The sequence below is a fragment of the Bufo gargarizans genome, chromosome 4 (genome assembly GCF_014858855.1).
Source record: "Bufo gargarizans isolate SCDJY-AF-19 chromosome 4, ASM1485885v1, whole genome shotgun sequence".
Classification (NCBI taxonomy): Eukaryota; Metazoa; Chordata; class Amphibia; order Anura; family Bufonidae; genus Bufo; species Bufo gargarizans.
This window is the reverse complement of record NC_058083.1, coordinates 180,327,100-180,344,595: the sequence shown is the minus strand read 5'-3', so window position 1 is coordinate 180,344,595 and position 17,496 is coordinate 180,327,100. Positions and strand designations below refer to the sequence as shown.

At 41.4% G+C, this 17,496-nt stretch overlaps 1 protein-coding gene across 8 annotated transcripts in view; it reads right to left on the bottom strand.

Annotated features, from left to right (window-relative positions):
- Nucleotides 1-2,889: 2,889 nt before the first annotated feature.
- Nucleotides 2,890-17,496, bottom strand: part of TNIK (TRAF2 and NCK interacting kinase) — a 313,379-nt gene continuing 298,772 nt past the window's right edge. For all 8 annotated transcript variants that reach the window (XM_044288827.1, XM_044288829.1, XM_044288832.1 and 5 more), the window contains 6 exons: nucleotides 15,748-15,882; nucleotides 13,545-13,645; nucleotides 11,021-11,170; nucleotides 7,366-7,525; nucleotides 6,813-6,952; nucleotides 2,890-4,776 (listed from right to left, as the gene is read on the bottom strand). In XM_044288827.1, coding sequence (XP_044144762.1) covers nucleotides 4,693-4,776; nucleotides 6,813-6,952; nucleotides 7,366-7,525; nucleotides 11,021-11,170; nucleotides 13,545-13,645; nucleotides 15,748-15,882 — 770 coding nt within the window. In that variant the 3' untranslated portion in view covers nucleotides 2,890-4,692. The remainder of the gene's footprint in view (nucleotides 4,777-6,812; nucleotides 6,953-7,365; nucleotides 7,526-11,020; nucleotides 11,171-13,544; nucleotides 13,646-15,747; nucleotides 15,883-17,496) is intronic.

The window sequence follows — 17,496 nt, the reverse complement described above, 5'->3', positions numbered from 1 at the left end:
TGTAAAGTAAACGTGTCTAAATCACAAATGCTTAGCCTAAACATTACACATGCAGTCAAAAATAAAATTGCATCAAAAACTCAATTCCCATGGGCTGAAAACTCCATTACCTATCTAGGGATTCAACTTACTAATAACTCTAAACAACTGATACAAGCCGACTTCCCCCCACTTCTTTCATCTCTAGAAAAGGAAATGGACAAAGTGGCTAAATATGAAATGAGTTGGATGGGCAGCATCATAATATATAAAGATGCTGTTATTACCTCGTATACTATATTTTCTAAGCACACTACCTGTTCCAATCCCAGCAATCACCTTCCACTTATTTAAATCACAAATGTCATCTTTTATATATGGAAACAAACAAAGCCCCGTATAGCGAACACTGTTTTAACTAAACATATGTCAGTAGGGGGTATGGGGGTGCCAGACTTGAGCCAATATCATAATGCATTCCTTATCACCCAATCATACCACTGGTCTCACTCACAGAGTCAAACTTTGGCCAAGCCTGGAGGCCCATATGACGTCTCTCCAAAAATTTGATCTTATCCACTATATGATATTGGCTGTTTTTTAGAGATGGCTCACCTGCTTGTCAAGCTATGGAATGGGTGCTCCTGCTGAAAAGATCCACTCAATCTTCAAAGGTTGCGAATATTATAAATAGGTAGTAGGGCACACCTACACTTGGTTACACATGGAGATTTGTGTTTGAGCAATGTACATTTATTTCATTAAATATTTCATCTAAAAACAATACATTTAGAGCAATAAAAGAATATAAAATCTGTGGTATTACAACAATAACACATGAGCCTTATCCACTATATGCCTATTGAAATTTCATCTCTACCACCAGAAACCCTGCCAACAGTACTAGCAACCCTAAAAGCATGGAATATAGGTACTTCTACTAAAACGGACGGTACCTCTATGACCACCAATCAGATCCAAATACAAACACTAAAAAACTATATACAAGACTTGGATCTAAGGTAATGGACAAATTGGGGTATAACAGACATTTCCAAATTAGTTCACTAAAACGTGTTTCGGACTTTCAGTCACTTACAACAACAGTTTCCCTGACACAGAGCAGCTTCGCTATAACCAAATATCTTACCAAAGTAAAGCCCCAGGTGGCGATTCCTGAACCACTGAATAAGATTATACATTCCTCTTCGCTACCTCTCCAAAAGGGAGTTAAGCCATATTATGCTCTGTTGACTCAAAGTCTGACATTCCATAAGAGTCCCCAAATGACTCAATGGGAGAGAGACTTGATTGAATCATTCTCTCAAAAAGAATGGACATCTGCACTCAAATGGGCCCATATGGTAACAAACTGTGCATCGCATTGGGAACAATATTATAAACTGATGTTGAGATGGTACTACACACCGCTAAGACAAGCTAAGATTTACCCAACTTCTTCTCCTTACTGTTGGAGGGGTTGAGGAGAAATAGGCTCTCTAATACACGTTTTATGGTCTTGTCCTAGAATCCGGTCATTTTGGGATTCAGTCATGGCACTAATACAGCAGATATGCCCCGAGATAGATAAACTTACCCCAGCTTTAGCACTCTTATTAATTGGCATTGATTTAATAACACTCAAATGCAGAGTCATCGTATGTCATATCCTACATTCTGCAAAATTATTGATTGCTAGAAACTGGAAAGGGGTGACGATACCCACTAGAGAGGAAATACAGCATATGGTGTCCAACAACTGTCTTCATGAACTTATTCTAGCCTTTCGGAGAGGTATACTCCAGACATTCAATGACCTCTGGTCTAGATGGGGGTCATTATTTCCAAACTTATCATAGGACACTGTTTCATAATAGAGCTTCAAATAAATAAACTTGGGGGTACCTTGTTGCATGCTAGGCTATTACAAGCAGACATTATGGATGGTTGAGCCAAACAACAAGTGCATTCACGGCACACTACATACTGCATACTACTCATTGCATAGGTTCCTGTTGTCTTATGTTCTTATATTTGGGATCATGACTCTTCATGATCGCAGTTATGATATTTCTCTAGTTATTTGAGTTTAAGGTATACCTTTGTTTATGTATACAATATCTTCTAATGTATCAATACAAAACAAATGAACACTCGTCACAAGGACAAAAAAACAAACGTATAGATATCTCATGCATACCTGAATGTACAATGTACACAACTATTACTCACTGCCCTTGTATAAGTGTGATAATTGTTCAATGTGTGGATAATTTCAATAAAAGTGTAAGAATCCCAAAATTTGATTCAGCTGCTTCGCTGAATTTCATAATTACAAGAATAGGTTCACTACTGTGGTGGATGCAAACAGTAACATCTGACTAAACCCTCACACTGATGTTAAAAATGAGACTTTAGCAAGTATATCCTTATATTAAGGACATACCTAAGCCCGCAGACCATGCCAAGGTTTCTCAAGTGCACCAGCTCATTGAACCCATCAGATGCCGTGTTGATTGCTGATCGCAGCATCTGACATTGATGCCTTTCAGGGGTTAATCAGGGTAAAAAAACATATTCACTGTATCCATTTGCTCGCAGAGAGGCCGTTGCGGCCATCTTGATTGGAGAAACTGCGCAAAATCTCCAGTGAGCGTGGCGACGTCTCATATTCGTGCAGTTTCTTTAATCTAGATCGCTGCGATGGCCGCTCCGCGAGCAAATGGATGAGGTGAGTATGTTTTTTTTTTTACTGCCATTTCAGGAAGAATAGATTCGTTACCACGAAGCGCAAGGAAATTCGGCTTCATGGCAAATCGAATTTTTCCTGAAATTCACATCGAAGTCAATTCGTTTGACTTCGATTTGCTCAACACTACCAAATACATTATTAAATAATGACACACAGTCTTTACACATAAATTCCCTTTATTTCATTACTGTATCCCAAAAAACCCACAATAAAAAAAGAATAAAGAAACAGTGTATTTTTTATTATTTTACTGGTAAAAGGTTGTCAGTTAGCAACAGAATGTTTAAAGCACCCGGCGAAAGTACAATCACAGCCACTAAATAAAAACAACTGCAACCAAACTGTAAATGACACAAGGTGCCACACTCTTCTCCTCCTGGCATGTGACCGCTATAGAAGAGTTATCCAGTACATCAGTGTCCAAGCGGAGTGCAAACAAAGTTTTGAATAGTCCGCCGTCTTACGGTCTAAAATTCAGTGTATTTATGTTTTCTAAGGAAGGAGACTAACAGGATTTCACTGGCAGTTACCAACACATCTCTGCAGGTACTTAAAGGAGTAAGAATGCTGTAATAAACAGATGAAGAAGAAAGGACATCCAAAAGAAAGACAGAACGAGGTAGGTTAAAAGAAAAAAAAAAAGAAAAAAACAACAACAAAAAAAATACAATAATAAAAGAAGAAGCGCCACACGGTTTTCTGGATGTAACATCCTATTACCACAGCCAGCCATGCTTGTAGCTAATAAAAATAATCTTCTGTTACACGTATTTTATCATTAAATTATTAGAGCATTTTGTGTTGAAAGACTGAATCACCTGAACTACGTACACACTTTTTTTTTTTTTTTATAAATTTTATACTTTTTGCACAGATGTGGTCTGTTACTGTACGTTGGGTAATTTTTGGAAAGTAAATCTGTCTGTCTTTACAATGTTGGCCTGTAAAGTTTAATGCCTGGAACCGACTGGGGCATCCTTTGGTTAGAAACATGTATTTTTGACCAATCTTTGAACAAATTGGCCACAGTCTCTCAGAAGCTCCTGACTCCAGAATTTATTAATACTAGAAAGTGTCACTGTGACAATATTGGCAAAATTCCTATTATTGCCTAATAGCCATCTATCTGAATAGCTGAATCAGTGTGAATGAAAATTAAAAGGTGCCTTCATCTACACGCTCTCATATTATTCACCCGGACCTTTTGCATAATATACAAAAAGAAAACCACAGGTAATTCACACATTACCCTGCTGCTCATCACCATACCCACATACACCAATTTGCACGTCTCCATAGACTATATGAGCAGACAGACTGAATAATGGCATACAATTTCTTTCCACTACGGCTAGTTTAGCCATATAAATTACGTTTCCCAAAAGAAGAGGAAACTTTGCTTTCAGATAAAAATGATTTAGGCTGTTGCTATCAAAAAGCAACATTCAGGCTGATGAAGGCAAAAAGGTTTTTTCTTTTAATTACCCAGCTATACAGCTTTAGCTTTCAGCAAAACAGAAAAAAGGTACATTATTGTGCTGTCTCATGTAATTGTACATCATAGGTATATTATAGAGAATGCTAGAGCAGGCAGACAGGAATCAACATACTGGCTCAAATCTCAATACTTTTTTTTTTTTCTTTTTAGTTTTTCAATTCTTACAAAATAAGACACAATGAAAAGGTAAAATGAACAAGCCACTATAACACAGCTCAGTCTGTGGACCTCCCAGCCACAGTTTTTCCTGTGTTCAAGTGCAAAGTCTCTGTTCTGGCTGTAGGGCAAGGTTGCTGAACACTTGCACAACCTGCTACCAGGTCATCTGCACTCAGCAGGGTTGAAGACAAGAATGCCTGGACAGTTTCTGGGGCAGCAGAGAGTTCCACGAGGCGATGCACGTCTACAAAACCAAACCTAGTTTAAAAAGAACACCTTGGACAGAGTTCCTTGGAAACCGTTGTTACCAGTTCATCATGGAGTTTCTGTTCAATGTCATAAAAAAGACTTGACTGCTGCCTCCTGACCGCACAGACGCAAAGAATACCTGTGAAAGACAGCATCGTTATTAAGGGCCCTATTAGACTGTTTGACTTTTGGGCCAATTATTAGGAATAAACATTCATTGGAAGGAACGTTACCGATAATTGGCCCGTATAATTGTTCGTTCATCGGCTGATGGGCACCTTTCATCAGGATGAAAGTCGCAGAATATTGACAGCGCATGCCCCTGTATAATCAGGGATGTGCTGCCATTAATCAACAGAGTAGAATGAGGGAAGGAATGACTGCGGTAGTAATCATGCCTCCCATCAGGCCAGTGCAAATAAGTGCCGATGGATGTGTTATCAACCATTGGCGCTCCCGCTGCCAGAACACTTTAAGGTTGGTAACCACTGTATATTCTGTATATTTTGGACAATCAAATAATCTGAAAGAAGTAAAATTCCACATTCATTAAAACAAATTCCACATTCATTAAAACAAATTCCACATTCATTAAAACAAATTCCACATTCATTAAAACATATTACAGTACATGTAATATCCCCAAGAGAGAAAAAATTAAATTCGCCCTATAAGACGCACCCACCGCCCAAAGTGAAGAGAACATGTCAGTGCGTCTTATGACGCGAATACTAATGAGCCCTTCCATTATGGAAGCGATCATTAGTACAGGAGGATCGGGAAGCAGTGAATGCAGCTCTCCCCTGGCTCTGTGCTCACCGCTTCCTGGTCTGTGATGTGACTGCGCTCAGCGTGAGGAAGTTGGCGCTCTGTGACTTCACACTGTGCGCACAACAGCGATAAAGGCTGATCACAGGCATTTAACCTCTCAGATGCCGTGGTCAAATGTGACCACAGCATCTGAACGGTGAAGACACGGGAGCCGCACACTGCTGGTGAGATTGGGGAAGCTGTAATATGCCAGTGATAGCTCGGAGCCTCAAGAAGGTTCAAATACCTATCCCTGGTATATTCCAATACAGGCCTGCAAGTGGCAGCACTGTATTGGAATACAAGGAATGGTGTTTTCTGTGAAGGATAAATACCCATGAGAGAATACAATTGGCAATCTGATGATTGATAGTTACAGTCACCTAAGGCGACAAAAAAAAAAAAAAAAAGTTTTTACAAATATATATAAAAAATTCTAAAAGTTCAAATCACCCCCCCCTTTTCCCCCAAAATCAAAATAAAAAGAAACAAGTAAATAAAAAACATCATAGGCATTGCCACATTCGAAAACACCTGTACTATTAAAATATAAAAATATTTATCCCATATGGCGAATGGCGTAATGGAAAAAAAAAGTTTAAAATGGCCAACTTGCCATTTTTTTGTTACTTCACCTCCCAAAAAAATGTAATACAAAGTGATCAAAAAGACACAAAATGGCATCACTGAAAAGTACTGATTGCCCCATAAAAAAGTTATAGGGGTAAGAATATGGCAATAAAAAGAAAAAGTAAATTTTTTACATTATTTAAATTTTATTTTATTTTTTTCAGTATTAAAACACAAGAAAAACTTGGTATCGTTGCAATCGTACTGACCTGGATCATGAAGGTAACAGGTCAAAAGCATAAGAAACGCTGTAAAAACTGTGGCGGAATTGTGCTTTTTTTTTTTCAATGCCACCCAATTTGGAATTTTTTTTCCAGCTCCCCACTACTCTCATATGCAATATTAAATGGTGCCATTAGAAAGTACAACTCGTGTTGCCAAAAACAAGCCCCATACGGTTATGTGAGCAGAAAAATAAAAAGGTTATGGCTCTGGGAAGGCAAGGAGTGAAAAACGAAAACTCAAAAAGGGAAAATCGTAGTGTCCTCTAAGGGATAAAAGGTTTCAGGGGAAAAAAAAAAAATCCATAAATGTGAATTAATGCAGAACACCACATCGCTTGAACTGCCACCACTCATAGTTATAGGGTACAATAACATATGTGCATCGGTAGACTGTTTACACGGGGCAAATATCGTGAACCAACGTTCCCATGAACATTCTTCCTCCAATCATCGACCCATGTAAAAGGCCATTCGCTCTCTGTTTTATAGTCTCTGCATTATCTGGTAATACCTTATCATTTCTTTCACACAGAAATTTTAACCTCTGGGCTCTCTTGTGCATGAATACCCCGTCTAGATGTCCGGTTTCCACAGAACGTATTTCAATGGCTTTCTCTCCCCAGCCCATTATCTGATTGGAATGGATATACGCTGTGAACCAAAAACATAGTATCAAGTCAGAAAAATTGTTGCATCAAGGAATACAGTCCTAACCGAGAACACGGCTTCCAAAATACCAGAAGTCCTGCTGTCTCATGGGGACATTTATCAAACAGGTGTAAAGTAGAACTGGTTTAGTTGCCCATAGCAACCAATCAGATTCCACCTTGCATTTTTCACTGCTCCTTTGGAAAATGAAAGGTGAAATCTGATTGGTTGCTATGGGCAACTAAACCAGTTCTACTTTACACCAGTTTGATAAATGACCCCAACAGTGTGAAAAAAATGACATATAACCTTCTCTACCAAAGAGCAATCGTACTTCATAAAACTGTGGAATGGAAAGAAATCCATTACCCTTACCATTTGTTATAGAGCGTTTTATGTGCAGTGAAAAAACTCACCTACTGAAGTTGGCATTTCACCCCACTGAAGCACCACATCTTTAGTTATTCGACCGTAGGTGTTTACGTACACCCCTTCATCCTCGTAGCAGACAAGCATTTCCATGCCGTCTGTTTTAGGTAAGATGACAATGGCGTGTGGAGTGATGTTACCTTGAATCTACAAAAAGGCAAAGCGAATCTGTAGCACAGGCAGCATTTATATATCCTCATAACCACGGCAAATTTAGAGACTTGGTGTTTGCATTCCTATGTGTTGCTCATTACTCATTTTCTACTGAAAAAATGTCCTACAGTAGAAGAGATCCACTTATATTTTGTGCATTTGGGCACAAACATGAAAGTAATAGAAAGAATACTCATCTACTGTACGCCAAGGTGTATAAAATGACAACCCCACAGGCTCTACAAAAGGGTGTCCATATATGTTTGACCCACGTCTATGGGTAAACTGAGATCCTAGCCATTAGCACATCATACTTTTTTATGCTGTATTACTACAATGATGCTGATTTTGCCTACAAATAAATACATTTAAGGCCTCCTGCACACGAACGCGTGCGCCCCGTCTAAGGGCAGCCGCAGCGGATCACGGACCCATTCACTTTGATGGGTCCGCGATCCGGCCATTCTGCAAAAAGATAGAACGTGTCCTATCTCTTTGCGGAACGGAAGTACGGGACAAAACCCCACGGAAGCACTCTGTAGTGCTCCCGTAGGGTTCCATTCTTCCGTCCCGCACCATTCCGCATCTTCGGATTTGCGGACCCATTGAAGTGAATGGGTCTGCATCAGAGATGCGGAATGCCCACGGAACGGGACCCGTGTATTGCGGATGCACAAATGTGGTCCGCAATACGGCAACGGGGCGCACACCTTAGGCCTCATGCACGCGGCCGTAGTTTTGGTCCGCATCCGATATAACATGTCCTATTCTTGTCCGTGCTTTGCGGACAAGAATAGGCAGTTATATGTAAAGGCTGTCCATGCCGTTCCGCGATTTGCGGACCGCAAAACACACTGCGGTCGTGTGCATGCGGCCTTAGACTGTTTTTGATGAGGGTCATATAGCCATCTCCACAGTTTAAACAGAGTATAAAACATATTATAGTGAGTTTATCTAATAAACAGATCTGGAAAAAAGTTAAGAGACCACTCCAATTTTTTCTTAAATCAGCATCTCCACATGTATGTCAGTCATTTCATTCCAGTGTTTGATGAATTCTGTCACAAGCACACCTCATTCTACTTTGGCCAAGTTCACACTTTAGTTATTTGGTCAGTTATTTCCATCAGTTATTGTGAGCCAAAACCAGGTGTGGGTCATAAAACACAGAACAGGTGCAGATCATTCAATTACACCTCATCTCTGAATAGGCTTCACTACTGGTTTTGGCTCACAATAACTGATGGAAATAACTGAAGTGTGAACTCAGCCTTAGGGCCCATTCAGACGCCATAGTGCTTTGCGGAACCACAAAACACGGATACCGGCCATGTGCGTTCCGCAATTTGCGGAATGCACATGTCTGCAACCATAATAGAAAATGCCTATTCTTGTCCGCGATTGTGCAGAATGGAACCACGTTGTGCTGTCCGCATCTTTTGCGGGCCTATAGAATTTTGCGGAACAGATGTGGACTCATATGGCCGCTTGAATGAGCCCTAACTGAGGTGGCCTAAACCAAAACCTAAACCAAATCTTATTTAATGAGCAATAGTGTAAAAACTACTCCTATGGTCATCACTATTCTCTTGTAGAACCAGCAGGATGACAAAAGCAGTGCTAGTAGTACCCGAAAAGTAAGTGTAATCAAAAAATAACTACAGACCATGCCAAAAGAGTTGAAAAGAAAACTTCTGAGTGATAAAATGAAGGGCAGAGGGATACAGCGAGCGTCAAGTTACTTCCTTCCTTAAAATTTCAAAGACAGCGGTTTAAAAGAACAAAGTCAAGCAGCAAACATTAAGGACAACAAAGCTACAGATTGTCAGAGTAGGAAACGACTTTCTACTGACAGTGATGACCGCCACATCATTCGAATCTCACTTAACAACCATAGGATGATATTAAATGACAAAAAAGAATGGCAGTCAGGAGTTGGGGTGAAACAGGCTTCTAAAGGCAGGGCTGAAGTCGTAGAAAGCCGGAAAAAAACCCTTCATCAATAAGAAGCAAAGAAGAGCTGGGCTGATTTTTGCAGACGATCGTAAAGATTGGACCGCAGAAGACTGGAATAGGGACATCTTCTCTTATAAGTGCAATTTTCAGCTTTTCCCAACACCAGGTCATGTAATGGTTAGGAGGAGACCTGGAGAGGCCTACAAGCCACAATGTCTCGCACCCTCTGTGAACTTTGGTGCAAGATGGGTTATGATGTGGGGGTGTTTCAGCAAGGCTGGAATCGGGCCGAATTGTATTTCTGATATACACATGCAATGTACAAAATTATCCTGGAAGAAAACTTTTTTTTTTTTTTTTCAGCAGAACAAATCGACAGCCAGGTCCAAGTATGGATAAAGGACCACAAGATCAAGAACCTGTCATGGTCAGCCCAATCTCCAGACCTGAACCCCATTAAAAATCTCTGGAATGTGATCAAGAGGATGGTCAGAAGCCATCAAACAAAGATGAGCTGCTTGAATTTCAGCACCAGTAGTGGCATAAAGATACCCAACAGCAATGTGAAAGACTGATGGAATGCATGCCAAGATGTATGGTATGAAAACTGAGATTAAACATCAGGGTTATTCCATGAAATACTGATTTCTGGACTCCACCTAAGGGTACTTTCACACTAGTCGTTTTCTTTTCCGGCACCGAGTTCCGTCACAAGGGCTCTATACCGGAAAAGAACTGATGAGGCATATCCCCCTGCATTCTGAATGGAGAGTAATCCGTTCAGGATGCATCAGGATGTCTTCAGTTCAGTCGTTTTGACTGATCAGGCAAAAGAGAAAACCGCAGCATGCTACGGTTTTATTTCCGGCGAAAAAAACTGAAGACATGCCTGAATGCCGGATCCAGCAATTTTTCCCATAGGAATGTATTAGATCCGGCATTCAAAATACCGGAATGCCGGATCCGTCCTTTCCGCCTGCGCATGCGCAGACCGGTAAAAATGTAAAAAAATATTCAAGACGGATCCGTCTGTCTGCATGACAAGCGGAGAGACGGATCCGTCCTTGCAATGCATTTGTGAGACGGATCCGTGATCCGACGACAGAGCTGCCCGCCGGATCACACTGCCGCAAGTGTGAAAGTACCCTTAGTTGAAATATTGGTAGTAGGTTGTTTTAAAATGAATATAAACTTCTTTTCTAAGCATTTTTTTAGATCTGATACTATTATAACTGTTTAGTTATTTTGACCAGTTGTCATTTTCCAAAACTAAATAAAAATGTTCTAAAATACAATATTTTTATCTGGAATTTGGTGAACTGTTGTCAATCGTTTACAAAATAAAACAAAACTGCTCATTTTAGTCAAACACATAAGCATACATTGTAAACCTAGAGAAACTGATAATTTTGCAGAGGTCTCTTAATTTTTTTTCTAGAGCTGTATGCTTATCTGTATTCATATCAACTACAACAGTGTGACCTATACATTGAGTTGTACATCACAATGGCATGGTGATCTTCCATTACTTACATGAGATGGTATGTAGATGTCGTAGGTATTTCCAGAATCGACATCAATGACATGAAAACCAGTGCTGGAGCCAAATATTACTTTTAATCTCTGACCTTCTTCTACAGTCAAGTCACAAAGCAATGGCTTATGTTGTAGATCTGTAAAGGACTAAATATGCATATTCCATTTTATTTTCCGTCAACAAACTAATAACGTACAGGACAAAATAAAACAGAGAATATAAAGAGTGGAGGATTCTGCCTACTCAGGCTAGTTTCACACTAGCGGCAGCCTTCTCCGGCAGGCTGTTCCGGCGGGTAAACAGCCTGCCGGATCCGTGCTGACGCTAGTGCGCGTGCTTCGGCTCCATTGACTATAATGGGGCGGCCGGAATTCCGGTGGCAGTACGGCAGACATGCCGAGAGGCGGCCCGAATAAAACTACGACATGTCGTAATTTTATTCCGGCCGCCTCTCAGGATGTTTACCGTGCTGCCGCCAGAACTCCGGCCGCCCCCATTACAGGTGAAACTTAAAAAATTTTAATATTGTGAAAAGTTCATTTATTTCAGTAATGCAACTTAAAAGGTGAAACTAATATATGAGACTCATTACATGCAAAGCGAGATATTTCAAGCCTTTATTTAATTTGGATGATTATGGTTTACAGCTAATGAAACCCCAAAGTCACAATCTCAGGTCCCCTTTGCTCAGGGGATAAGGACTAATTAGCTGACTAGAGTGTGACACTTTGAGCCTAGAATATTGAACCCTTTCACAATATTCTAATTTTAAGCTGCATTAATGCACTCCTTTTAAGTTGCATTACTGAAATAAATTTACTTTTGCACAATGCTAAAATTTTTCGAGTTTCATCTGTATAGTCAATGGGGCCGGAGTGGACCTCCGGCGGCACATGCACTAGCGACAGCACGGATCTGGCAGGCTGGTCACCCGCCGTAACAGGCTGCCCTAGTGTCTGGATAAAGGCAGGAGGCTGCTTTGTAGGAGGGGTTAATACAAAGCAGCTTAGAGGAAATGATCAAGACTAATACACTCTGACATCAGCTTGAACCCCACAGTAATGAATAGGATAGTTCAACTTTTCCCCCCACTACAAACGTAGCATGAAGCTGGATCGGTTCTCATAGATTCCAACTTTGCAACTACAGTGGTCCCTCAAGTTACAATATTAATTGGTTTCGGGACAACCATTGAAAATTTAAACCATTGTATCTTGATTGAACTGGAGGATCCTCTGGTGGGCTAATCTGACCCTGGTAATGATATCATTGCAATAAATCTGAGCCGGCAGTACACTTTGGAAATGTGTCATCCTTTTTTTACTTCTATTAGTAAAGGTGGATTTAGACGAACCAATAATCGTCCACAATATTGGGAAAGACTGTTCCTGCGCACGCTCGTTCCCGATAATTTGGCCATCTAAATGTGCCGCCGATCACCTGATGAATGAGCAAAACCCTTGTTCATCGGGTGATCCTTGTCGCTCATGCAGACACCGTCTAAACAGCGATCTGCTGCCCAGAAACAATGATTTTGTAAGGAAACAATACTGTGAAGAAGATCGCTGCTGTTGGGAAGGAACGCTTCCTTCCTGACAATCGGCTGCTACATCTGCCTGTCTAAGGGCTCTTTCACACCTGCGTTCTTGTCTTCCGGCATAGAGTTCCGTCGTCGGGCCTCTATGCCGGAAGAATCCTGATCAGTTTTATCCTAATGCATTCTGAATGGAGTGAAATCCGTTGAGGATACATCTGGATGTCTTCAGTTCCGGAACGGAACGTTTTTTGGCCGGAGAAAATACCGCAGCATGCTGCGCTTTTTGCTCCGGCCAAAAATCCTGAAGACTTGCCGCAAGGCCGTATCCGGAATTAATGCCCATTGAAAGGCATTGATCCGGATCCGGCCTTAAGCTAAACGTCGTTTCGGCGCATTGCCGGATCCAAAGTTTTGCTTTTTCTGAATGGTTACCATGGCTGCCGGGACGCTAAAGTCCTGGCAGCCATGGTAAAGTGTAGCGGGGAGCGGGGGAGCAGCATACTTACCGTCCGTGCGGCTCCCGGGGCGCTCCAGAGTGACGTCAGGGCGCCCCATGAGCATGGATGACGTGATCGCATGGCACGTCATCCATGCGCATGGGGCGCTCTGACGTCACTCTGGAGCGCCCCGGGAGCCACGCGGACTGTAAGTATACCGCTCCCCCGCTCCTACTATGGCAACCAGGACTTTAATAGTCCTGGCTGCCATAGTAACACTAAAAGCATTTTGAAGACGGATCCGTCTTCAAATGCTTTTAGTACACTTGCTTTTTTCCGGATCCGGCGTGTAATTCCGGCAAGTGGAGTACACGCCGGATCCGGACAACGCAAGTGTGAAAGAGGCCTAAACCTGCCTTAGCACCAGTTTTTCGAAACCGTTTTCTAAACTCTCTTAGTTTTTAGAGGAAACCGATCTATACCTTCAGTTATACAGTGTATATACTGTATTTTTCTTATTACATAAAGCAGTTTTTTTTAACATACCTTAAAAGCCATAAACTTATGATATGGCTTTGGAGCCCAGGCATAAATCTCTACAGCATTCTTCAATGCAATAACTAAGAACTTGATTCTTTCATATTTCACTGTAAAAAGAAATATTTGCAGAAATTAGGCTGATAACACATAAGTGCTTTTCACACCAGCTCTTATAGACTCTCCTGTCTGTAAAGAGCGGCAATGAGATGAGACAACAGGTTCCTATACATTAAAATGACATTTGTTTAGTAATCAAAATTAGGCTATACGTGTACATTGCAAATAATACATTTGCAGCAATATTTACAGATTATAGGGGGTCTGCCAGCAGTTTTAATCCCTAAATAGTTGAGATCATAAAATAGATAAAGTATACCTAGGTGGATGGTTATGCTATATATATATATATATATATATATATATATATATATAAAGAAGGACGTATGTATGAGTATGTATGTATGTATGCATGTTCTGTGATCACTCAAAAACGCAACCATCGATTTCAACTAAACTTGGTATACACATCCCTTGCTACTTGGAAAGAAATCTTGTGGGGGTCACAGCCCTCTAGGACGTACCGTTCCTGAGATATTCCCAAAAAATGACCTGCATTAGCCAATACAAACCTGCAAGTCTTTCTCTTCATATCCCAACTGCCACACACACGGTCACATGTCCCTTATCAGCCAATAGACGCTCACAGTCCCTTAGTCTCCACATACACACAGTTTTACTCCAGGTTTCCATAACAACCCAGCCATATTTCTTCACTGCTGTAGGTCAGCTTTAGGCTAGGGCTACACGATGACATGTGTTGCGCGACAATAAGTTGCACAACTACGCTGCTACATGTGCCGCGCGACAATTTTTATAATGATTGTCTATGGTGTTGCACTGTGACACGTGACATGCTGCAACTGCGACACGATAGTCGCAGAAAAATCCATCTTGGATGGATTTTTTGCAACTGTCGTGTCGCAGTCGCAGCATGTCACATGTCGCAGTGCAACACCGTAGCCTATCATAAAAATTGTTGAGACAAAATGTCGTGGTTGTAGTGTAGCCTTGGCATTAAACGGGCAGGGCGCTGTGGAGGTCACTGTTAAAGGGGTGGGCACTGTGGAGGTCACTGTTAAAGAGGCTTCACTGTGGATGTTACTGTTAAGGGGGCAGGCCGCTGTGGAGGTCACTGTTAAAGGGGCGGACACTGTGGAGGTCACTTAAGGGGGCAGGGGCCACTATTAAAGGGGCAACTGCTGTGGGGGGTCACTGTTAAGGCAGCAGGGTACTGTGAGGTCACTTTTAAGGGGGATACTGTTAACTTTTAACGACATACACAAACATTAAATTAAATAGATGAAATATACCCATGCAAATCTGGGTCCTTCTGCTAGTAACTGCTTTGTGCCACAATCTCAAGTGTCTGCTGGGCGTTCCCCAACAGTGAAGGGTCTTTGGCTCTCTGACGTAAATGCTACCCATTCCCGCCCCTCGTGTGAGAGCTCTATTATCCATCCAGGAGACTTGCTAGTTACCCAGCAGCAGTGGAGAGGGAAGCCAAGGACACCAGTTACAGAATGACCAGTGGACACAACAGGTCGTCAGACAAATTAAAGCTCCTTTTTCTATGCAACTAGTTTGTCCATCCACCTAAGTATGATCTAACTGCTTTACACCTCACCTAACTAGTTCTGTTAGTATTTATGAAGGGTCAAAACTGCTAGTTGACACCCCTTTAACAATCTGAATAAACTGACTGTACTACAATTGTTAAGAGTAGCAAGCTTTAAAGTTATATTCCCATCTTATATATTGACGGCGTATCACTAGGTGGAGCATATCACAGTAGGACCCAGTGCTATCTCCAGAACGGGACCCCAGAAGTGAAGGAAAAAATACCACATGTGTGGCGTGCTCTCTAGTCACTGCTATGACAGTTCTGAAAATAGTTGAGCAAGCACATTTGGCTATTTTCGGAACTCCCGTAACACTGAATGGGGGGTGGCCATGCATACATGGCTGCTCCTCCTTCACTGTCCAGGCCAGTTCTGGAGATAAGAACAGTCCTAGAGATGGGACCTGCATCTATTTGACATTGATATCATGTCCTAGTGAAATGCCATCAATGTCTGATATGGGAATACCCCTTTAAAGATATTTAAAGTACACAATTTTCCACACTTGGAATGTCTGTTTAAGAACTTACCAACTTTATAATGTACACAACCTTCTAATTCCCCTACAGTTATCCAACCCTGCTTCTTCTCCACCTCTGGATCATTGTGCAATATTCGATTCCTCAACCAGGAAAGGTAGTACACTCTTAGCTTGTTCTTTTTCCCTAAAAAAAATACAAATTGGAAATTAATTGTAAAAGCAAATATTTATTCATTTATACATAGAAAAACATGACCTAATGAAATCTATAATTAAAGAGGTTGTTCCCGAATTGACATTTATGAACTATACACAGGACAAGTGATACATTTCTTATCGCTAACGGTCCCATCGTTAGGACCTCACCTAGCACTAGAAAAGGGCTCCCGAGCCCTCCATTCCTTCTCACTGTACAGCCGCATTGAGGAGGCGATTAAACGGCAGAACATGAATGTTGCTGCTGTATTGAAAGCCTGTCTCTATCAGACCCAAAAACTCTGCGCACATGCTCGACCAGAGCTCCTCCTTACTACCGCCATGAAACATGGAGGAACAGAGGGCTCGAGACCCTGGTTTTAGTGGCTGGCAGGGGTCCCAGTGAATAGGTAATAAATGTTGATTCTGGGGCATTTTTATTGCATACAATTTAAAATGAACTAATAGATAAAATCTACTTAACTTTGGTAACGCAAATGTTCTTTAAAAATCATTATTCGTGACCCATTGCTAGGAAAGCTATGAAAGGCCATCAAAGTTTAATAAATGGAGGTCTTACTCCTAGGACTCCCACCATTCATCCAAACAAAGTACTTCATTGTGCTGATCATCTGGGTTCCCAGAAGGTCCGTTTATTCTAACCACATTAGGGGTATGCTCACACAGTGTATTTGGGACCATGTCCCACAGCGGAAAGCGCTGTAGTTATTCATTTTCAATGCTGCAGTCCTGCCCTCGGTTTAGCTTCACTGAACGGAATTAAACTGCAACTAGGCTCCTGCCGCGGCTTTCCGAGGTGTCCATGTGGTAACTGCGCCAAGAATGTACATGAACATCCTTAAAAATCTAATGTGAAAAACCCACATGAACTGCAGTGCGGCCTCCCGCTGAAAACAATGAGAGGCAGGTTCGGTACAGATTCCGCTCTGAATCTGCACTGAAACCTGTGCCAACAATCCATTGTGTGGACATACAGGTGAAACTCGAAAAATTAGAATATCGTGCAAAGTTCATTTATTTCAGTAATGCAACTTAAAAGGTGAAACTAACATATGAGACTCATTACATGCAAAGCGAGATATTCAAGCCTTTATTTGTTATAATTTGGATGATTACGGCTTACAGCTTATGAAACCCCAAAGTCTCAATCTCAGGTACCCTCTGCTCAGGGGGTATGAACTAATTAGCTGACAAGTGTGAAACTTTGAGCCTAGAATTTTGAACCTTTTCACAAAATTCAATTTTTTTTATTTGCATTACTGCAATAAGGAGATTTTTGTATAACTTACCAGTTAAATCTCTTTCTCGCTCTTCCTTGGGGGACACAGACCTTGGGTATAGCTCAGCTCCCTAGGAGGCGTGACACTAAGTAAAACTGTTAAGCCCCTCCTCCATCAGCTATACCCTCAGCCTGGAGATAGAGGCTACCAGTTGCGTGTCCAAGTAGTGAAAGGAAAACAACCAATAACAGGAACAACCAACCAGCAACCCAACGGGGCGCCAAACCATAACCCTGTAACCAAACACAGAAGGGTGGGTGCTGTGTCCCCCAAGGAAGAGCGAGAAAGAGATTTAACTGGTA